The sequence below is a fragment of the Lithobates pipiens genome, unplaced genomic scaffold, assembly GCF_037356315.1.
Source record: "Lithobates pipiens isolate NorthernLeopardFrog02 unplaced genomic scaffold, aLitPip1_a1.2 Scaffold_13, whole genome shotgun sequence".
Lineage (NCBI taxonomy): Eukaryota > Metazoa > Chordata > Amphibia > Anura > Ranidae > Lithobates > Lithobates pipiens.
In genome coordinates, this window is record NW_027507718.1 from 332,240,229 (window position 1) to 332,265,190 (window position 24,962).

The following is a 24,962-nucleotide window of genomic DNA, read 5'->3' on the forward strand; positions in this document are numbered from 1 at the left end:
AGCTACCAACAATCAGCTGAGCGGCAGGAGCACAGCTCACACAGGTACAATCATGCAGTTTTGTTTACAGAACACCGGCACAGGAAAAACTATTATTATGGTGCAGAGAGGATGTGAGCATTTAATTGCTGAAATTAGAGCATCAGGAGTGGGGGGTTATGGGGTGGGCACTGGTAGAGTAGAGACCGGCAGAGAGGGAAGGGGGGAGGAGGACACCGGGGACAGATAGGCTGCGGCTGATGGAATCATGCAAACTGGCCATGATGTCAGGGCACAGCAGCCATGATAACAGTGATCTGTTTGCAGAGGGGAGGGTATAGCCAGGCTGGATCAGCCAGGTATTTCAGGTGATACAGGGGTCCAAATGACACAGCACAAGCACTGTGCTGTATAACATGCTTTAAGAGAACAGGATCTTTATTTTATTTTTTGGGGTTAACAGACGCTTTAAAGTTGATCTGTGCCTGGCTGCCAAAGACAGCTGGGCAACTAGAATTTTCAGGTCAGCAACAATAGCCCCCATATTTCTTTACACAAGGTTCCCTTAAGAAAAAAAGGGTCATGTATTAATTATATACAAAAGGAAAAATAAAAATAAACAGTATCCACATCTCTTCTGTATTGCATTAAAATATCTGCTTGCTACATCCTTGATATGGTTGGTTTCTTTTTCTTTGTGAAGATTTTATTATGTTTTAACATTTTCAGTGTATTACAACAATAAAACAATACAATACAATTTATGAACCCACTGTTGTCCTTCATTTACAGAAAATGGTCATCCGTATAGCATTTCTTATGCCGCGTACACACGGTCGAACTGTTTGACGTACTTAGTCCGTTGAAACACATTTCAGCGGACAATCCGCTCGTGTGTGGGCTTCAGCTGACTTTTTCAGCGTGCAGTCCGGAGTACTAAGAATTTCGGATTTTCCAAAAATCTGTCCCTCGTACTTTGGTTTCAGCGGACAATACGGTCATCAGTATGCTAGTTCGACGGACTAAGAATGACGCATGCCCAGAAAGGATTTACACGGCGGAAGGGTGCTTTGCTGTGTCTTGGACTTCCTATTTCTAGTCCCGTCGTACGTGCTGTACACGTCATCGCGCAAGCTTTCGACGGACTGTTTGTGCATCCATGTGTGGTCAAGTCCGTTCAGTGGAAAGTATGACGGATTGTCCGTCGGATTGTATGACGGACTAAGTACGTCAAACAGTTCGACCGTGTGTACGCGGCATTACATACACAGGTTTGCTAATATTTTGGTGAAAAAAGAACATTCATGACTTATTATTAGAAGGCCCATTATACCAAGAATTATAAGTAACATAAGGGACCGTGGAAATAGTTGCTAACCAAGGGCCCAAAGAATGATGAAATAGTTATGGATAGCCTTTATTTTCATAAGTAATTCTATACATGATTTGGTCAACCAAAGTTAACCTTCTTTCTATGGTTAGGGGAGGGGAGGGCCTTCATGTTAGAATAGCTCGCTTGGCATGAAAGAGGAGAATTCGTAATACTTTCATACTATGTTGGTTGTGTATCCAGTATGCACAAAGCACAAACCATGAGGTTACATATATATGGAAAACCTAGAACTGTCTCTAAAAAAAGCTACTGATAGAAGACAAATACCACTTTAATATGGTTTCTAGTAAAATACACCTTCTAAATGGATGAACAGAAATATATGTAAAACATCTAAAACAGGGGTCCCTAACCCCCAGGCCGCAGACCGTTGTCGGTCCATGGCTTGTTGAGGGCCAGGCCATACGGCAGTGGGTGGGCAGCAGGTGAGCAAGCCAGCATAACCTGCACTGCTACCCTCCCATCACCAGAGGGTGCCGCTCCCTTTTTCCCAGCACCACTATGTGCTACCCTCTCTGTAGTCACCTTACCTACAGAAAGGAAGGGAGAGAAGAAGCTATGCCCGCCCGAAGATGACAGACTGCACATGCCCCCACCCCCCCAGAGGTGACAAGTTGTGACAACACCCTCCCCAGGTGACAGCACACATACAAGGGAGATGCATACCACCAGGAGGTGACAGTCTGCACCAACATCCCCTTCCCCTCCCCACGTGACAGGCAGCACACACACCACCCCAGCCCCCTAAACCCCTCCCCCCAGGTGACAGCAGCACATCACCCCCTTAAACCACCCCAGAGGTGACAGGCAGCAGACACACACACCCCAGCTTCCTCCCTCCAAACCCAACCTCCACCCAACACCCCCCTTTCCAGTCTGTGGAGGGGCTTTGGTCGCTGAGGCTGGTCTCTGAAGGAGAGAGTTGGAGGGGTTTTGGTCGCTGAGGCTGGTCCCTGAAAGAGGAAGGTTGGAGGGGTTTTGGACACTGAGGCCAGTCCCTGAAGGAGGAAGGTTGGAGGGGTTTTGGACACTGAGGCCAGTCCCTGATGGCGGAGAGGTTGGGGAACACTGATCTAAAACACCTAAAATTTGCGGCTTTGAAACTGCTTCACATGAATAACATAGCTGTGAATAGTACAAGTTAGAAGCAAATGACACAAGCCATTCAGTTCATTCTTTTATAGAAAATATAAATAAATACCTGGTTGTCCTGATGATATTTGACTTGTTATGATTGTGTTCTTTGCTGACTTTCTCTGTAACAATAAAGTGAAGCAACAGCAATGAACAATGCATTTAACAAACATCTTTTCTACAATATATACAGTTGTACAGCATTCCAGAAAGATACATGAGGCAAATTTGCACATTGGCCTTGGCCTTATGCACACTGCATGATTCACAACAGTGCATGAGGCTCCAGCATTAAGCAACTGGCAAGTTTAGGACACTATGCATCCAGAACACAAGTAGCCTGCATTTGTATACTTTGCATTTGCACACTGCCCTAAACATAAGTACCACTGAGTACAATACCCAGCCCTGTCCAGCCACAGCTGGTGTCAGACTCTTAGCTCGCAGCTGTCAGACACGGTCGGAGATTCCGACAACCAAATCCGTCGGATTTTGTCCGTTAGATTTTGTCTGACGGATCTTGTCCGAAACTGTTGCATACACACGGTCGGACAAAGTTGTCGGAAAATCCGATCTTTCAGAATGTGATGACCTAATTTGGTTACGATGGGACTACGTTCAGGCTAGTAGCCAATAGCTTTGATGTAGGAATTTGATCTGAGCATGCGTGGCACTTTGTCCGATTGGAATTCTCTACACATGATCGGAGTATGTCCGATCGGAGGATTTTGTCGGAAAATATTTCCGGCAAGTTGGAAAAGTTGGTCCGACGGAAACAGTCCGATGCAGACCACACACAGTCTGCATATCCGACAAAACGCTCCGATCGCACACATTCCGTCGGAATCTCCGATCATGTGTACAAGGGCTTAGAGTTTGATAGGCAGCCTCATGCACCGGGGCTAAACATAGGACCTAAATCAGAGAATCTGGCATTCATCAAATGTTTTCTGCAGGGGAATCTTCAAGTTGTCTGTGTTTTAAATTACAGTGATTGATAAATAAATGCTTGGTGAAAATCAAAATGACTGCTTTACAAATAGATGCAATATGTAAATCCAAACATCAAACTTCTCTTATCTGATCCCTTTCGGTCTGCTAAATTAAACTATTTGTTATATTTTCAAGATACTGTGAGTGTACACAATAAATTAATGTTAATCCTGTCAGAACTTCTGTCAACTCCTAACCTTCTGTAGGGAGTTCACAACACCTCTGTTGCACTGAAAATAACAGTCTTATCAGGAGTGCCCAGGTTAATTCTATGAAGTACAACTCACCCTTATGTTATGTAGATGAGGAGAAGGGAGGTGATCTGCAGTTCCAACACACTTCCTTATGCTAGGGTGACAATGCTCTTGCTTTGTAGATACAGTATAGTCAAGGAGTGTTGTCACCCTAGGATGGAAAGTGTGTTACTGGCAGCATCAGCATCTGAAAATAAAGCAGTACACTCTGAAAAAATAAAATGATTATATCCACCATATCTCAGGACAGATATGTTGCAATAACTTTTTTTGTTGCTGGCTTTAGACACACTTTATTTATAGAAGGTTTATACTTTTGATGTCCACATTACTGGAAGAGATTTATATGACAATTTCATTGAATTTCAGGAGTCTAGGAGTTAATCATGTGCCATTCAGAAGTGAATGCCTTGTATTATTGAAATCTCTTTGGCCATACTTCAACTGCCCCACTCAAGAAAAATATGTTCTCCCTTTTAAAAAAAGGTTACCTAAAAGCATGGGTGCTCAACCTGCGGCCCTCCAGCTGTTGCAGAACTACAAGTCCCATCATGCCTCTGCCTTTGGGAGTCTTGCTTGTAAATGTCAGCCTTGCAATGCCTCATGGGACTTGTAGTTCTGGAGTAGCTGGAGTGTCACAGGTGGAGCACCCATGCCTTAAAGTCATGCTTGGCTTTATTATTGAGTCATCCACCTGGAACATTTATGGCGACAAGGAATTTGGACTTGTCCCTTACTTCCATTAGTTGTATTTTTGTCCTGGGCCTCTAATTTGTTAGCAGAGCTGCCAGAAACAAACCGGTATCTGGCAATTTCAGAACAAGGTCTGCATGGATCCTACAGCGCTCAGCATAAATAAGTACACACCTTTTGAAAAGTATGATTTTAATCAATATCTCAATGAACACAAGAACAATTTCCAAAATTTGAACAAAACTGGAGTTTTATAGAACATTTGTTTAGCTCCATTACATGAAAATAAGGTTAATAATATAACTTAGATTAAAAAATCCTCAGTTTTACTCAAATAAGTTAATGGAAATATAAACACACCCACACGAAAAACAACGACATCTATTATTTTGTATGACCTCCATGATTTGTAAGGACGGCACTGTGTCTTCTAGGCATGGAATGAACAAGTTGGTGACATATTACACCATCTATCTTTTTCCATTCTTCAAGAATTACCTCTTTTACAGCCTGGATGCTGGATGGAGAGTGATGCTTGTCTATTCAGAATTCCCCATTGGTGTTTGATTGGGTTCAGATCAGGAAACATACTTGGCCAATTAATCCATTTCACCTTGTTCTTCTTTAGAAATGCAACAGTGGCCTTAGATGTGTGTTTTGGAGCATTGTCATGTTGGAAAAGTGCACGACAACCAGGGGTGTGGAGTGATGGTAGCATCTTCTCTTTCAATATACAGTGCCTTGAGAAAGTATTCGGCCTCCTTAAACTTTTCAACCTTTTGCCACATTTCAGGCTTCAAACAAAGATATAAAATTTTTATTTTTTGTGAAGAATCACCAACAAGTGGGACACAACTGTGAAGTGGAACCAAATCTATTGGATTTTTGAAACTTTTTTAACTAATAAAAAAATGAAAAGTGGGGCGTGCAAAATTATTCGGCCCCCTTGCGTTAATACTTTGTAGAGCCACCTTTTGCTGCGATTACAGCTGCAAGTCGCTTGGGGTATGTCTCTATCAGTTTTGCACATCGAGAGACTGAAATTCTTGCCCATTCTTCCTTGAAAAACAGCTCGAGCTCAGTGAGGTTGGATGGAGAGCGTTTGTGAACAGCAGTTTTCAGCTCTTTCCACAGATTCTCGATTGGATTCAGGTCTGGACTTTGACTTGGCCATTCTAACACCTGGATACGTTTATTTGTGAACCATTCCTTTGTAGATTTTGCTGTATGTTTGGGATAATTGTCTTGTTGGAAGATAAATCTCTGTCCCAGTTTCAGGTCTTTTGCAGACTCCAACAGGTTTTCATTCAGTCCTTTATTTGGCTGCATCCATCTTCCCCTCAATTTTAACCATCTTCCCTGTCCCTGCTGAAGAAAAGCAGGCCCAAACCATGATGCTGCCACCACCATGTTTGACAGTGGGGATGGTGTGTTGAGGGTGATGAGCTGTGTTGCTTTTACGCCAAACATATCGTTTTGCATTGTGGGCAAAAAGTTCGATTTTGGTTTCATCTGACCAGAGCACCTTCTTCCACATGTTTGGTGTGTCTCCCAGGTGGCTGGTGGCAAACTTTAGACAAGACTTTTTATGGATATCTTTGAGAAAATGCTTTCTTCTTGCCACTCTTCCATAAAGGCCAGATTTGTGCAGTGTACGACTGATTGTTGTCCTATAGACAGACTCTCCCACCTCAGCTGTAGTTCTCTGCAGTTCATCCAGAGTGTTCATGGGCCTCTTGGCTGCATCTCTGATCAGTCTTCTCCTTGTCTGAGCTGAAAGTTTAGAGGGACGGCCAGGTCTTGGTAGATTTACAGTGGTCTGATACTCCTTCCATTTCAAAATGATCGCTTGCAAAGTGCTCCTTAGGATGTTTAAAGCTTGGGAAATATTTTTGTATCCAAATGCGGCTTTAAACTTCTCCACAACAGTATTACGGACCTGCCTGGTGTGTTCCTTGGTCTTCATGATGCTCTCTGTGCTTTCAACAGAACCCTGAGACTATCACAGAGCAGGTGCATTTATACAGAGACTTGATTACACACAGCTGGATTCTATTTATCACCATCAGTCATTTAGGACAACATTGGATCATTCAGAGATCCTCGCTGAACTTCTGGAGTGAGTTTGCTGCACTGAAAGTAAAGGGGCCGAATAATTTTGCACCCATCACTTTTCAGTTTTTTATTTGCTAAAAAAGTTTAAATTATCCAATGGATTTCGTTCCACTTCACAATTGTGTCCCACTTGTTGGTGATTCTTCACAAAAAATTAAAATTTTATATCTTTATGTTTGAAGCCTGAAATGTGGCAAAAAGTTGAAAAGTTCAAGGGGGCTGAAAACTTTCGCAAGGCACTGTAGCTTTACATCTGTGAATTAATGAAACCATCAATGAAATGCAGCTCCCTGACACCAGCAGCACTCATGCAGCCCCACAGGAGGACACTGCTGCCACCACCACCTTTTAGTGTAGGCACCATGTATTTTTCTTTGCACTCCTCACATTTGCAATGCATACAGTTTTGAAGCCATCAGTTCCAAAAACATTTATGTTTGTCTCATCACTCCAGAGTACAGAGTCCCAGTAGTCTTCTTGTTTTTCAGCATGGGCTCTGGCAAATTCTAGGCAGGCATTTTTGTGCATGGGATTTAGGAGAGGCTTCCTTCGTGGACGACACCCATGCACGCCATTCCTCTGCAGTGTATGCCTTATTGTGTCACCGGAAACAATCACCCCAGTTTGGCTTTTTACTTATCTAGCTAACTGCAGTGAACTTGCATGGTGATTTTCTTAAACCCTTCTCATTAGAAGATGCTTCTGTTGAGGCGTTAACCTCCATGGGGGGGGGGGGGGGGGGCTAAACGTCTCAGTGAGATGGTTGCAGTTCCACCTTTGTTTAACATTTGTATCACTTCTGCTACAGTATTCTGACTGATAAGTAAAGCTTTGCTGATCTTCTTGTAGCCTTCACCTTTCTCGTGTAAAGAAATAATTTTCTTTCTCAGGCCTTGCGACATTTCTCTTCCACGTGGAGCCATTGCTGACAGCATGAAAGGGGAAGGTGTTTTCTTTGTTAAGTAACACCCTTTTATAACCAACCGTCTGCTGGACACCCGTTTTGTTTGTTTTTTTTGGTGTAAATTTCTTATTATTATTTTTGCAGAAAATTGATTATACAACAATAGCCTGATCCACTAGACAGCAGCACAAAACCATCAGCACAGCTCCAGGCTGAGGTGAATCCCATCTAACATGATAATATTTGCAGAATACGTCTGTCTAAACAGAACAGTCTTTTATAATATTACATTTTTGTCATCTCCCATACCCTTGAATTACATATATAAGGTAATAGATACCCAAAAGCACACGAGGAGTGATGCATAGATTTTCCCACACATAGAGCATCCTAGTAGAGAACTCCATATCACTATTCCACAACACTATACATTGGGTAAACTGTAAATTCTAGTGGCGAGAAAATAAAATCATCTATTCAGATACAGTAGACATATTGTTAGTCCATCCTCCTGACGCCTTATCAAATTTATTAGGAACCCCTCTGCTAATATAAGCTGTCCTATAAAACAGTAGAACCTAGAGTACTAACATTAGCAGAGTCCAGATCCCCTTTTTGGAGGCCAGGGAGTCTACCAATCCCAAAAGACATATTTCAAAAGACAATATATTAAAGTGGTTGTAAACTCTCCCCCACAACTTTGTCCCATGTAAATCAGCATAAAAAACCCTAATGAACACTGCTTGTAGATATCTCCTTACTTGCTTAGTATTGTTGTAATCCTTTTTGTTCTTTAGAATGACGTCACTGAGCATGCCCAGATCTCCCCTGATTTACGGCACACTCTGTGTACTTTGTCTATCTATTATCAGGACTTCCTACGGCACAACACTGAAATTCCAGGAGACTGCAGAACCATTCAGAGCTTTCTCCTACACCCCATGTGATCATGTGACATCACATGCAGTGTAAAGCAGGGCATGGGACATTATTACTGCAGTGTTATCAGCTGAAGCTGATAAGACTGACAAAGGTAAACACTAGGTAATCTGCACAAGTAAATACTATGAAATAAAACAAGTAATCTATGAACAGAGAAGCAGGGTTGCCATAGAAACTTTGAATTGAGAAGGAGGCTTGGTTAACAGTACAGGAAGTGCTCAATGTAAGGGCAGAAATAGACTCCACTGTGGACTCAGAAAACAATGCTTAAGATGGCGCTGCCCAACCCCTGGAAACAAGTTTTTTCAATTTTCTTTACACAGTAAGTAATATGCGATTTGGGCTGGATTACAGTGGCCATAGTTTGATAATTACTTATTATAATGGACTAAATGAAAAGAAGCATTAGAGTGGGAGAGTTTACTTCCTCTTTAAAGCATTGTAACATCCCAAATACATTTGGTAACGTCCTTCCAAAATCTTTGTATAGCTGTGCACTCCCAGAATATATGTATGAAATCCACCCTAGAAGAAGTGCACCCCCAGCAGCTGGATGAATGAGTGGGAAAGATCCTAGACAAGCTAGTAGGGTGAGGTAAATTCTGTGTAAAAAAATGTTGCTGGACACCTGTTTAATGAATAATTAGACTCACCTGTAGCTGAATTCTTGTTAATTAGGATTTTGTTAGGATTAGGATCTAAAATTTAGCTTTGCTCCTAAGAATTTCATTGGGGTGTATTCATTTTTGCAACATGGTCTTGAATGAATTTGTTAAGAAAATATTTTTTCTGTGTGCAAATTAACAAATCTTGGTTGCAGTCAATGGCCAGCATTTGTTGGAATATTCTGTAGTATAGTACCCATTAGAAAATGTTGATTCTGAAAGGAAAGGAAAGATTTTCTGACAAATCTGTTGGGGTGTACTCATTAATGCTGAGCACTGTATATAACTTTGAAGAAAGGTGCATTTTAACCCGAACACAGATAATTTAAATTAGTAATTTTGCACTCTCTGTGTCTTAAATTGGAATTCTGGGATACAACTATCTAATCTTAAAACTGCAGCAGGACAACAGGTAAGTATATGCACCTTTCTTCGACAGGGTAGTTAGTAAAGGTGTAAGAAGGGATATGGAAGCAGTTTTAAGATTAGATCATTTTATACTGGAATTCCACTTTAAGAATTTCAACTGAACAAGGACCCAGCTGTTCTCCAGTTGAAAAAGGCTATATTCCGTACATCATTTTACAACTGAAAATGTTAGGGAAAGTCTTATGGCCCTATTTTATTTTATTTGTAAAAAATGTAAGTTACAGCTTTAATTAGAATGTACCGTATATACTCGAGTATAAGCCGAGATTTTCAGCCTCTTTTTTGAGGCTGAAAGTGCCCCCCTCGGCTTATACTCGAGTCATCGCTGTCTGCCCGCTCGATCAGCGTGTCGAGCAGACAGACAGCGGCCATTCTATGATTCAAAAGCCGCGCCTCCGGCTCCGCCTTCGCCTGTGATAGGCGGAACACTGAATTTCCCAGCAGCCTGTGTTCCGCCTATCACGGGCGTCGTCTCATCCTCGTACTACGGACGAGGATGATACGACGTCCGTGATAGGCGGAACACAGGCTGCTGGGAAATTCAGTGTTCCGCCTATCACAGGCGAAGGAGGAGGCGCGGCTTTTGAATTTTACAATGGCCGCCGACGAAGAGGGCACGGGACGGAGGCAAGGCAAGGCACGGCACGGGACAGGACGGGACGGGACGGGACGGGACGAAGGCAAGGCACGACACGGGACGGAGGCTCGGGACAAAGGCTCGGGACACAGGTAGGCTGGACACACACACACACACACACACACACACACACACACACACACACACACACACACACACACACACGGATGGAGACACACACACACGGATGGATGGAGACACACACACACACAGGGATGGATGGATACACACACACACAGGGATGGATGGATGGATGGATGGAGACACACACACACAGGGATGGATGGATGGATGGATGGATGGAGACACACACACACAGGGATGGATGGATGGATGGAGACACACACACACAGGGATGGATGGATGGATGGACACACACACACACAGGGATGGATGGACGGACACACAGGGATGGACGGACACACAGGGATGGACGGACACACAGGGATGGACGGACACACACACAGGGATGGACAGGCATGTCTCACCCTCGGCTTATACACGAGTCAATAAGTTTGCCAGTTTTTTTGGGGGTAAATTGGGGGCCTCGGCTTATATTCGGGTCGGCCTATACTCGAGTATATACGGTATCTAACTAAATTGATATATGGTAATCCTTTTCTGGGTTTAGGCAGGTGTGGCCCTTGTAGACATAATGAGGCACCTTGGTGTTTCATTCTGAATTCCAATTCAGCACACCGTTTCATTTGAGTTTGACAAGTCTTCTGCTGTATCCCCAACATAAAATATAACCCTTAACACTAACCTTAAACCCAATATTAAATTAACCCCTAACATGCTATAAACCCAGATTTACCCTATTGGCACTAAAAAGTATTCCATGCACAGTCCTTTCCAGTCCAATTTTCTGTGCTAAGATCTAATGCAGATCTCAACCCTGAGGTGAGGTAGTTCAACTATTAGAATACTATCAGCACACTTGAGTTAAATTAATGAGTACATGTGTGCAGCTGGCTTCACTTTCCTATCTTCTAGGTTTTATATATTAGCTTTGTTGTAAAGCTTTAAGATGAATGGGGATGATAACAGTAGCAATTAGTGTACCAGGCTATGCAAACATGGGTCAGGAGTGTCATAATAAAAAATGATGCCATTTAGAAAAGTTAAGCATCTCTAATAGGAGGTTACTTGCAAGTAAGGAGGAGCTCAGGCATGTTTGGATACTCTACCCAAACCCACCTGACCTATTTCCCTGTCACTGTGAACCAATCATAAGCTGCAAGCCATTTCTTGTCCTGCCATTGCATGTATACAAGGGAATTTGTGGCAGTCAGCCATTGATAACATTCTTGACCCCACCCATAAGGTGAATCATAACAGTTAACAAGCCTTCAAAACAGGAAATGGGGAGGAAGAATGACGTTCTCAGGGAAGGCAAAAAAAAAAAAAAAGAACCCAAGGGGAGCTAGAAGGAATGGATTCGTCCCCATGCAGAGTAAGAAAAGGAGGGAGAGTCAGGGCAGAACTGAGGCTGCCAGGTGCAAAATGAGAAAAAGGTTAAATTCTTAGAGGCCATTTTAAGAGAGTAACCCCTTTGAGCAGAAAGGGAGTGCTCTGCCATAGGCAACACCACCTGAGAAAGGGCACAGTGTTCAACCACCCTGCAGGTATACCCCCGCTCAATCAGCGCCGCTGGCAATAGGCTGCAGCGCTGACCTGTGTATTTTGATGGAGGGGGAGTCTCCAAACTGTCAGAATACAATGACACAGGGGAGAGGATCCTTGCATTCATTTCAAATGTGTGGATAGGGGAATTGGGTCAGTTTTTTTTTGTTCAACCTGCTGGCTGAATGAGAAAATTGGACTATTGACATGAAAATTATATTGATATTGAAATTTGACATGCATGGCCATCTTAAAGCAGAAGTGGCCACATTAATAGGGAGCTGCAATTCTGGATAGCGAGTTAAAACACCCCTTCCCTCCATAACTGCCTCAAAGTAATTCTCGAGATTTTCCAAAGAACATCTCACTTTTAAAAAGGGCATGAGCAAGGCACTTTTCTTTAGCAGGTTCAACTGATCAAACTGTAAGTCCTAAAAATTCTGCACATATACACAGAAAGTAAGGACATTCTGGAGATTTGACCAATTACATTCTCCATGGCGTCTGTGCAGAAAATTAGGGTTGAGAACAAGAGCTGTAGAATAAATAAGATTATCTAGAGCAGGAGTCAGATCACTATTGAGCCCTCCAGCCCAGTTTGCCATAGTCTAGGCAGATGATATAGGAGCAATAGCCAGCTGCAGGGCTTGACCTGCCAGAGTAAAGGAGGACTTTGAAGGAGTCTACAAACACCTATCAACTGATTTCTTAAAGAAGTTAATGCCTTTAATAGAAGCCGTAGATTGATTATTTAGTGCAAGATCAGCTAGGTCCACAGTGGGAACATACGATATGTCTGCTTGATCAGGAATAGTAGCATAGCTGTGTTTAGCCAAGACTAATATGCACTGCCTCAATCAATGAGTCTACCATAGCCAGCATGTGGTGAGAAGGTGAGAAGTGAGCTTTGCAAAATTCTGGTAGTGAAAATCTTCAGCTGCCTCTTCTAAGATGTCTACGTCACCTTTGCTTTCTGCCATTTCCAGAAGTAATGAAAGCCTCTGGCATAGATCATGGTGGCAGAAAATTCAGCTTCAATTAACCACTACAGATCCGCGCTATTGCCAAATGACGGCATTAGCGCGGACCTACATTTCCGGGACTACGTCTATTGACGTCGTCCCGGTTACGAGCGGCCTGCGCGCCCCCTGAGGGGCGCGCGGCGCGCTCTGTGATCGGCGAGTCCGTGAGACTCGCCTGATCACCGATCCGTGTAAGGGGTCGATCCCGACCCCTTATCACGTGATCAGCTGTCAGCCAATGACAGCTGATCATGTGATAGAACGGAGCCGTAATCGGCTATTATTCCTCCTCGCGCTGACAGCGCGAGGAGAGAAAAAAAAAGCCGATCACCGGCGGCCGTGATCGGGACATCAGTCCCGATCACGGCCATCAATACAAGGGACCACCTGTCACCTGCCTGTGCCCACCTGCCTCCTGCAGTGCCATCCTGAAGTAAAATAAAAGCAAAAGTAAGTGCCCCCCGTCAGTGCCCATAGTGCCCACAGTGCCACCCACAGTGCCACCCCACAGTGCCACCCACAGTGCCACCCAATCTGCCTCAAAGGTGCTGCACCCCAGTGCCGCCCATCAGTGCCCAGCAGTGCCACCCATCTGTGCCCAGCAGTGCCGCCCATCAGTGCCCAGCAGTGCCACCTATCAGAGCCACCTATCAGTGCCACCTATCAGTGCCCATCAGTCCCATCTATCTGTGGTACCTATCAGTGCCCATCCGTGCCACCCATCCGTGCCACTTATCCGTGCCACCCATCCGTGCCATCTTATCTGTGCCCATCTTTGCCCATCAGTGCCGCCTTATCTGTGCCCATCGGTGCTGCCTTATCTGTGCCTATTAGTGCCGCCTTAACTATGCCTATCAGTGCCCACCGGTGCAGCCTATCAGTGCCCACCAATGCAGCCCATCAGTGCCCACCAATGCAGCCTATCAGTGCCGCCTAATCAGCACACTTCAATGAAGGAGAAAAATGACCCGTTTGCAAAATTTTATAACAAACTATTAAAACATGATTTTTTTATTTTATTTTTTTGCATCTTTTTTTGTTTGTTTAGCAAAAAATAAAACTCCGAGCTGTAACTAAATACCACCAAAAGAAAGCTCTATTTGTGGGAAAAAAATGATAAAAATTTCATTTGGGTACAGTGTTGTATGACCGCGTAATTGTCACTCAAAGTGCATCAGCGCTGAAAGCTGAAAATTGGTCTGGGACTGAGGGGGGTTTAAGTGCCCAGTAAGCAAGTGGTTAAACAGGCTGCATGTTCCACATCTGTGAGGGAGCCTGAATGAGGTGGATGGAGCAGTGTCAGTGTAAGTTCATGCCCCAGAACCAGGGAACTGATATCAACTTGAGAGAAACTTGAAGTTTCCTCAAGCCTGCAGCAGAATTCTCTCTGTCACAAGTACTCCTGCTGTCAAGTACCTATAAACGATCATTACTAAGTGAGAATCATCCCCCGCAAGGTACTCAAGGGATGAATGTAGACTGCAGTGTTCAGGTATGAAGGAGTTCACAGTAACAAGGCACTGAGCAAGTTCCTGTGGGTGTGTCTCTCAGGTATCAGGAAACAGGTGAGACAGCAAATTAATAGCTTGCATTGTCAGCAGGAAATGGTGGCCAGAAGTGTGCAGTTAGGAGTCTTATAAACACTACGCCACTAGCCAGAGAGAAACTTCTGGTAGTGAGGTGGAAGAAAAGATGACCAAATTCAAGTAGGTAAACACTATAACATTATCTAGAAGAAAAATAGACAGGGTACAAACACTCAAAGTGTAGATTACCCTATAACCGGTGTTTTCAAAAAGGTTTGTGTGCATAACACTACAGTATATTTTGTACAATAAGATTCTATAAATGTTATGCATACTACAATTAATGATCCATTAAGTCAACTATAGCCAGGGACCAGTATGCAATGATCCATTAAGTCAACTATAGCCAGGGACCAGTATGTAAAGGTACAGGGAAACCCTGTCTTACCTCTCACTTGCCTGGTTCCATCCAGGGTCCAGGCTTCACCCATCGCAGTGGGCTTAACCCTGAAGGGGTCCTCAGGGTGTGGGTTCAATAGGAATGGACCATGATCCTGGACTTGCATAGCACCCTGCAGTTAATGCACTCACTGCACTACATACCAAGGTGAGCGACAAACACATGATCCAATGCCTGAAAAATTACAGACTGACCCTGCTGCTGCAGGGTTTAGGTACGATTCCCAAGATGTACATCAATGGCAATGAATGGGGAAGTTTGTCTTTAATTAAAGTAGGAGTAAAGTCAAAGAATAGCTAAACCGAAAAACAAAAATCTAATATAGGAGCGAGTGTGGGTGAATCGCCATAGAATTACAGCATCACATCCCATAAAATTGAGCAAATTAGGAAAAAAATACCTGTTAATTTTTTCATATATGTAGTGTCCCTGTCAACTCTTGAACTGAAAGCAAAACATGTTATCTTCTGTAAAGTATTAAGTCCAAAAACAACCCTGTAATAAATATAAAAAGGGGAAGGCATCTGAAGCCCAGACTGTGTGACAGGCATGGTTCTCTCCACAGATAAAATGGGTGGATGAGTGAAGTCCCCTAAAGGTGGCCATACATTTTTCTTGTTCAATTTTCTTTAGATTTACCATCAATTATGTGGTGCAAGGGCCTGCCTGATTGCATACAGATTGAAAGTGATAAGGTTTGACCATGCATTATATGGCTTTGGTAAATCTAAAGGAAAATTGTATAATGTATTGCCAGCTTTAGACTGGTAGCGTAGGTAGGATATCCTTTAAAAGTAAGGGGATAAAACTGCCTGTAAACTGGGTTTATGGAGTATTTTTAACATAACATCATAGAGTGGATGCTTAAAATGGTACACTATGCAAAATGCATTTTGGGTTAATTAGGCTGTTCATTGCTTGTGCACTTGTGGAGGTCAAGCAGCAGAGTAAATATACAAAGCTACAATTACTAAATACACATTGCAATGTTTACATGGAAGGTAGGAACCTGTACGTGCAAGTCACTTTCATTATCTGGTCTCCATTTATCTTGTAGAAGTGTGTCTTTGTAATTTTCTAAAGGCAGTTATTCTGTTGCCTAATTTTTCTTTTATTCTTCTAGATTTTCACCAAACACGTTATTTTTCAGTTCACACTATATGACAAAAAAATTAACACAGAGGGCAGAGCTGGGCTAAAAAATTAACCGTTACTAACAGAGCAGGGCATACACAAAACAAATACATTAACATTTTATAGACATCATTTTGAAGCATGACATTTATGCAAAAATAGTGAAAACTGTGTACAGAATCAGATAGTGGAATGTACAGAAAATACAAAGCATGCTGTTCTTGGGTCTTTTGTCTGTTAGAGATGAAGATGTCTGCAAGGGTTTTTTTTTTCTTTTAAAACCTCCTGTCCGGTCCTTAGAACCCTTTGCTACACACATGCACAGAGATGTTGCTGTCTGCAACTTGCTCAACTCTCCTATGCAATCTAAATAAGTAAAAGAGCAGCATCACAAGAAAGAAGTTGAGTAAACGGTTCTTTCTCACGTGATCAGACCAAGTAGGAACCTTAAGAAGAAAAGCTGGAAAAGGATGGCATAACTAATCACTGAAAAAGTCTCCACACAGCATGTAGTGGAGGTCAGGTGAGTAGGTAGAGCAATGGAAAAGGTAACATCTTCTGCCTACTATGATGTAATGCCTTTAAAGGGACACTATTGCGATTTTTATTTACAGTTATTATATCAGAAACTAGCACTGTTATTTTTATTTTTTGTTATTTTTTTTAAACTGTAAAATTAACATTTCCTTAATTTTAAAAATGTATGTGTACATGTCACAAGATATGGCAAAATGTATGGGTTTTCAAAAAGATCTCCAGTCAAGTGACTTTCCTTGACTGAGAGATGATGACATTTGGCAGAATGGTGTAATCAGCCTACTGTAGACATATGAAAACAGGAAATTCTAGCCGCTACCTCCGGCCTAAAGGCATGCACAACCATGAACAGAATATGTAGTCATGGACTTTGTGTGGACATGAAAAAGAAGAACCATACTATTAAAAATCTATCACACAGCATTACAAATTACTCTCCACATAGGGGTACACAACATGCAAAGGTTCCCATTACAGTTGACATTTGAACGACCCTTTTCGGCACTCCTCCTTCAGGAGCACATGTAAAAGAATCAGTACGCTGGAAGCCACTGCGTAATAATCTTTCTTAAAGCATAAGTAAACCCATCGATCTAACAGTTTGAAAAAACAGTTACATTCCCGGCATGCCGGAAATGCTAACTGTCACATTGGTTGTACTCTCAACCAAACTGTCAAACCATCCAATAGCTGGTGTCATAACTGATCACATGTGCAGCTTCATGGCAGTTAAAGATTAAATGGAGGCCAAGATGGCATCTTCCTTGGCTGAAAACGATAGGAGGGTTTACTTCCACTTTAAAGTAATATTAGCCAGTAGGGTAGACTGGAAATTATAGCATGTGTATGTTGTCCATAAAGGTGCAAATGAGTAAGCTAAGGTGAAGCCATTGCCTCTTGGATGGAAAATTAGTGTACATTTAGTAAACATGTATTTTAAAGAGGGGACTCTTCATAAATATTTTAGAAACAAACTCCATTCACATGAATCCAGCCTTGCAACAAACTAGACCTTGTGGACAACCATCCCAGAAGAGTTGAGGCTGTTATAGCTGCAAAAGGGTGGAGCAAATCAATTGAACCCCATGGAGGAAGACTGGGATTTCATTAAAGTTCAGGTACGTGTAAAGGCAGGCTTCCCAATACTTCTGACAATATAGTGTAGAAAGGTGGGTTTGTGCTGCTGTGGTCAGTACAATTTAAGTAGACCTGTTAATTTACACTTCATTACCCTACACCAATATTCATGTAAATTTATAAAATTTCACAGATTCCCACATCTATAGGAAAAAAAAAAACTTTGAAGATTCAAATCGATATTGGATCATCAGCTGTAAATGAATTTATCTGTGTGTTCGTACACTAAAATTGCTTCCTACATCAAGAGCTTTGAATGTTAACCTTAACAAAATGTTGAATGTAAAGACTTTTATTAACTCTCACTGCCAGAGGGGCAAACGCTGTGGATGACTCCACAGAACCTGCTATGCGTCAAAGAGGTAAATTCTGATCTGGCATGCTGCCAGGCGTCACTGGGAATATTATACATCTGTCTTTTCGGAGGCTGACATTTAAAAGGCCGTGCTATAAATTGGCGTATTACCTGACAATTTAAAGAGAAGTTCTGAAGCCATCTTCACAGAGATGTCTTGGCTGAAGAGGTTCCCCTCGGGAATAACTCTGCACTCTGGCATCTTCTGCAAGTGCTCGGTTTTTTCTTGCCTTAATAAAGTGCTGTAACCAATGTTTTGTCTGGGGGAGACGGAAGAGTCAGGGATGTCAACCTCCATGGGTTCTTCTTTAATCTTCACAGTCTGCATGTCCTTACAACTTTCAGCTATACAGGGTAAAATAAGGAAATTCAGTTACAAGCTGCACCTTGTAGTAAGTAAAGCATGGCAAAGACTGAAATAGTTAAGATTGATCAGCTGCCTTGTCCTGAGTAAGAAGATGAGTGTGGCAAAAGCAGCGCACAAAAATATCAAATTAATTCAGCTATCTGAAGTAGGTTGCCATAAATCTATCCTCTCTGACTCTCTATACACTACCCAATTTTCTCTGGAGATGTGAGCAATGTGAACATGGCAGAAATTTAGAACTGTATGAACCTACAAAAAAGAAATAGGAACATTATGGATATACAAACCAACATTATCATACATGCTTGAAAAATTATTTATATACAGTAATATAGAGTTCTGCAGATGTATAAAGAGGAGACCTTGGACTTTTCTCTTTCCATACTTGGCAGAACTTGAAGGAAAATCGTAGTTATACAAACATTAGTCCTTTTAAAGCAGAACTGCACTGTATATGAGCACCACAAACCAAAACCGCTACTTAATTGTTAATAGTCAAAGCAAACTTGCCCAACCATCCATGTCTCAATGCTTTATTTTGTCGAGAAATCACTTTGAAAAACACCCCCCAGCATTCCTGGTCATAGCTATTTTGAGTAAGGGAAGATGATTTTAGTAGCAATTACTTCCAGGAATCCATCTGGCCTAAGCTCATGCATGCAGACAGGGGGATGCTCTTAGCTGAGAAAGGCACTCTTCCGCTCCCAAAGACTCCTAGGATGCATGACATAATTTGCCTAGGCATGGAAACCAGGAAGTAACTGAAGTAATGTAAAAAAAAAGTTTAACACAAGTAAATGTGATATACTTTCCTATGTATTTACTAATGCAAGCAGCATAAGGATTTAAAATAGTCAATGTTGATTAAGAGAGCAAATTTCTACTTTAAAGTGTTACTAAAACCACAACAGTAAAATCAGTCTGTATATGCAGTAAAGCATGCTTGTTATATTCACGAAGGAACCTAAGGGGTTAATCTGCATTGTGTAAAAAGCTGTTTGACCCCATCTTCTCTGATCCCTCCTTCTTCCACTGTCCCCCAAACTATCTCCTGATAACACAGAGCATCTGGAGTCACTGTGCACTTGCTTAGTTTGGCGTGTATTATTAGAAAGTTTTTTTTTCTTGGGAGGGTACATGTAACTTAAAAAAAAAACAGCATTTATTTAAAGTATTGCACTTACATAGAAATAAAAACTAGCCCAGAATATTGACATATTCATTTCTCAAACCAACAAGATGGCTGCTGTCCATTCCAGGGTGCTTCATGACGTCACACGTCGTAGCTCAACCCAATGCGTTTCATCATAAGACGTTGCCAGAGGCATGGCCGACAGTCGTCATCACGCAATATATAGCCGGCGGGCGGAAAAGCATTTGCGTTCCAGAGGCCAGAAAAGGCCGGAAACCAGAACTAACCAAAAATCGAAGAAACTGGGGCCACAATACCACCAGGTTATATAGTTTCCAAAGGGCACAGTTCACACCAGTGCGGTCAGTTCCAGAAAAAAACTGTAAAAGATGCTGATTTTTTATGCACTAAATGCTGTAAAATGCATCAAAAACACACCGGAAGAAAGCACCTAAACACACTGATCTGCAAGTACCCATATCGTCAGACTGAATACAGTCCACAGACTACAATCTGTGAACTTTATTCAAATAACTGTTTTCTGAGAATCACATGTACTTTGTTTGACTTCATGTAGTCCTAACTATTCCCTACAGGGCCACCAAATTGGGAGAAAGAAGCCCTGCTCATTGCAAGCTCTAAAAACAATCTCAATTTTTTAGGTTTTGTGAGGTTGAAGTGATGTACATGTATCTTTTCCAATCTGGCTACCAAGGTATGTCCATTCAAGAGTCATTCTCATATCTTTTGAAAACTTTTTGAAATGATATCTGCCAGGAGTCCTTGCTCTGTTCCTGCCCATCTTGAACGCCTGCATGTTCACATCCACTGTTGTTTCTTTTGCATTCTTTACAGTGTAAAACCAACTGAAAATTCAATTTGTGTGAATTTCATAAAGGAGTCTGCTGAAATTTTTACCTGCGTTTCGGGTATTTTGACAGCTGGCAGGGACGGATGTCAAAATACCATAGCCACAGCCACAGTGGGAGATTCTGTCAGCGTGGATGTAGGAATTGGTTCTAATTTCTTTTTGTTCAGCATGTACGCTGAACATAAAAAACCAAAACATCAGTTTAGAGCCAGCTTAACAAAACCAGAAAAGTGACAGCAGAAATAAGTAGTCCATCAAGCCTGCCCCTTTTTTATTTTAACCTTCTTGTCAGCGTATAGATCTAGGTTTGTAACCAGCATGTTTAACGTCACATACGGTTTACTGACGACTACCGCTGCTGGAAATCGACTACACTTTCTGTAAAGTCATTTATTCCCCTTACTATTTTGGCGTCATGCCCCTTGTTCTTGATTTTAGTGTCTTATATATATATATATATCATGGGACTGTATTTTGTTTTTTAAACCTCTAAGTTCCTTTTTTCTGCAACACTTTTGTGTGGTCATATAATTTTTCCCTGTTCTTTGGCATTTGCAGGAAACAATTTTTGGGAGGGGCTTCCATTACTCTGTTGATGTATGCGCTCTACATTAGCACATCTGCAGCACAAGTCTGTGTCTGCAAAGCCCTGATTGGTGCTCTGCTGTTCACATGATTAAAACTGTTTCAGAAGAGCAACTCAAATGAAATTAAAAATATCTAAAGAAAATGCATATTTTTTTTCACAGCTCCCTATAAATCTTTATTGAACATCACATCCTTTCTTTCCTCAAGGCTGTACATATTAGGTTTCTGCATTCTCTCCTGATATGTTCTGTCTTATGGATACATTTATGTACTTGAGATCTCCTGAACTGGACACAGAATTTTTAAATGAGGTTTAACCAAAGATCTATTTAGGGGAATCAGGACCTCCTTTTTCCTGCTGAAGATGCTGCTAATGATGCACCCTAGAATTCTATCTGCTTTTCCTACTGACAGGCCACAGTGTTTGCTCATTTTTCAGTACTATGTACTATGGATTTTTAATACAGACCCTCGTGGTATACCACTAGTGACTGGTCTCTATTCTGAATGAATCCAATTTACAACCACACGCTGATATATATCCTTTGGTGAACTACGAATCCACTGAGCCACCCAAGGGTATATCATAGCCTGTGCATTTGTTTTTTAGATCACTATGTGGAACTGTATCAAATGCTTTGCTAAAATCTATATAGGTTGTGCCCACAACACTACCCTGGTCCAAAACATTTCTGATATAATACAAAGAATTTGGCCTCAAAAATAATTTAAAATAAGGGTATGGGTACCATTACCCTAAATTTCAGACAGTAAGGCAGAAGTGGGTAGATATAACAAGGGCTACTCCAAGATGCATATTAACCCTTGATTACCCAAAGTTCATTGGACTATTCCGGTACCTGATATCACAGAAAAAACAATAATAAAAAAATATATAATTTATTAGAAAAAATATACAAGAAATTCATAAATTACTGCAACAGTATCCTAACAATTGTTACAAATATTAATACAATACAATTCTTGGGTAGTACCCCCCACAAGTGTGTAGGGGTACAATTGGTGTTGGTATATGTACATGTTGATATAGTACATTATTTTTTATCAGATTAGTCTGATATGATCTGTCCTCAGTAAAGCCATGTTGCTTTGGATTCAGCAAGTTGTGAGTTTCTAAATTATAACTGGATCTGTAGATGCCAGCTTCTTGCTTACTATTTTTCTTGGCAATGGGTACTATATTAGATGTCTGCCAGTCACCGAGAACCTCTACTGTCAGAAAAAATAGATTATACAGTTCAGTTAATGGTCCAACAACTATACCTCAAAGTTCTCTTAGAACTCTGAGATGAAAGCTATCAGAACTCACTGCTATATTAAGCTAGAGTAAGCCAGTTCATCTGTGACCTTTGCCTCTACTAGCTTTTTGAATGAACTTTAACTAATATGATAGTCCAAATTGTTGCTGTCGTTTACTTCTGAGAAGACTCAACATAAGGTTTTTGTTTAAATAGTTTGTTACATCCAAATATCCCTGTATTGTACCCAGTTTTAATTTTTGTGATTCCCATAGTGTCTTTTGTTCCTATCAACAATATACATACTTTCATAAAAGGATTTAACCATTGCCTCCTCTTTCAGTGCTTTAGCAGTACTGATATGTTTGGCCTTTTGTCTGTTTTTACACACTTCTGTATCAGCTACAAGTTCTGTTTCCTTCCATCTCCTTTACTATCCTACTTACCTCTGTAGTGAAACTTTCTCTTCTGGTTAATCTTACTATTTGCATACAGAACGGTGCCCACTGATTACTGACCATTTTTGTTATAACCAGGGGTGTCCAACCCAGGGCCCAAGAGAGTTCAGCATGCGGCATAGGCATGTCTGGCGGGACACCGTGCAAGCAATAGAAGCTACGGCGGTAGACAGGGACAAGCTAGGCATGTGCACATATGGAGGCATGCCATGCAATCATAGCAGCTGGTATGGCCAACAATGAGATGCCAGGTACATCTGGAGGGATGCTGGGGCTGCTATGTTTGTAATAGCACTGCCAGCAGCGAACCTGTGGACTTCTGATAACCACAGGCAAGTAAATGCTGCATGGCTATATCTGGGGGGTTGCTAGGGTGGGCTGTGGGATTTCATTTGCCCCCAACCTCCTCTCTACCTCTCTGCACGGCACATATACAGTTGAAACCCAATCCCATGATCTATTTTTTTTTATTCTCACATGGCTTCCACATCAAAAAAGATAACATAACCCAAAAAAAGAAAGTTGTAGATTAAGGAAGATTGTTCAAGGAAAACTATCACTCATATAGGTACATTATCTATATCAGTGATCGTTATCTTTGTGATCTGCTTGATCTTTACTGCTCATCAGCTATCCTAATTGTTAGTGTATTTCACGTGTGGCCCAAGACATTCTATCTTCTTCCAATGTGGCCCAGGAAGGTCAAAAGGTTGGACACCCAGGCTCTAAAACTTTAATTATTATTAATTATTTTTATTTGCCTCAGAAGCAAGTGAAGATCACTGGACTAGCTGCATCTACTTCCCTGATTTCAAGTTTCATGAGGCATTTTATTAGGTATGGTATATAAATAGCTACGTTGGCCCAAGCTGGACCAATGAAGCTATGTATAACAAAGCGATGTCTAGGATTATTTTGGCCATAGATACGCTTTAAAAATAGTACATGCATACACACTTGCAAAACTATGTATCTTCCCAGAAGGTCTACCAGCTGCTGCGGAGAACCTAGAATCCTCTATGACCTGTTGGCGTCAACTCTGCTGGCTAAGTGGTCCTCATTTCCCACTATTGCTGATGAGCAAACTACAAAAGATGGCATATGTATAACGTGAAAGTATGGATAATGCAAAATGTTAAACAGATTTGCAAGTATGCACGTGTAAAAAAATTACACATATATATATATATATATATATATATATATATATATATATATATATATATATATATATTTATATTATTTTCCCTTTGGATAGTTTAGTGAACCTTGAGGGGGAATTTACTAGAACTGGAAAAGACAGAACCTGTAGCCACTGTGTATACTAACCAATCAGCTTCTAGCTTCAGTCAAGCTTCCAAAATAAAAACTAGAAACCGATTGGTTGCCATGCACAGCTGTGCCAATTACTGGCTGCTCCAGACATGGTAAATTCCCCTACTTGTGTTTTTCAGACATCTGTGTTTCAGTTTTTTCAGTTTCAGTCCAATAGACTCAACAGGAAGTGAGAGGGTATCTCTCAAAAGCGAATGAAATCACCTTTTAGACAGTTGCTGTTCTAGTGACTCAAAATTTTGCATATTCTCTCAGTCACAAATAGAAAGGGTGAATCTCCCTAATTGAATTTTTTTTTCCCGTTGGTACACTGACAGCTCAATGTACCATCTGTAATCAAAGTAACTCCCATGGGCATGCACAGGAGTTATGTTATCTGTGGCCTGCCTATGCATAAGACAAAGACTTTCGATCCAGAGGAAGACTATGAAAGTAGGCAGCAGTGGCAACATAGCAACAAAGGGGAAAGCAGATGACGCATCGTTGGAGGACACTCTAGGACAGTGATGGCGAACCTTGGCACTCCAGATGTTTTGGAACTACATTTCCCATGATGCTCCAGTACACTGCAGAGTGCCAGAGCATCATGGGAAATATAGTTCCAAAACATCTGGGGTGCCAAGGTTCGCCATCACTGCTCTGGGAGGTAAATGTGACATAATATGCACGTATGCTCTGCTAGCCCTTCTTGTCCCATGAATAAAATAAAACAAAATAAAACTGGCCAGAGCTCTACTGAAATGTTCAGCTAAAACATTCTAGAAGGGGCAGACACACAGAAAAAATAGTAAAACGTCTTTATTTTCAGCTGTTATGAAGCTAATGCTACATGTCATGTAAATGTGAGTGGATCAAGATATGTTCATTTGCTTTCAAACATTCAAGCAGGAAGAAGGCAAAATGATTAAGATTAAATTAAAATCACCAACTCCAAAAATAAATCGCTCATGGAAGCCAAGATCCAAAGGAGCTTTTAAAAGTGATGTTCTTGTCGTGAATCCGGTGCAGAAATGTTAA

The 24,962-nt window shown here is 41.5% G+C and overlaps 1 protein-coding gene across 3 annotated transcripts in view; it reads right to left on the reverse strand.

The window, feature by feature from the left end:
* The window catches only part of ZNF827 (zinc finger protein 827), a 339,433-nt gene that overhangs the window by 92,055 nt on the left and 222,416 nt on the right, over positions 1-24,962 (reverse strand). For all 3 annotated transcript variants that reach the window (XM_077476988.1, XM_077476987.1, XM_077476990.1), the window contains exons 6-7: positions 18,047-18,280; positions 2,574-2,628 (exon numbers count right to left, since the gene is read on the reverse strand). In XM_077476988.1, coding sequence (XP_077333114.1) covers positions 2,574-2,628; positions 18,047-18,280 — 289 coding nt within the window. The remainder of the gene's footprint in view (positions 1-2,573; positions 2,629-18,046; positions 18,281-24,962) is intronic.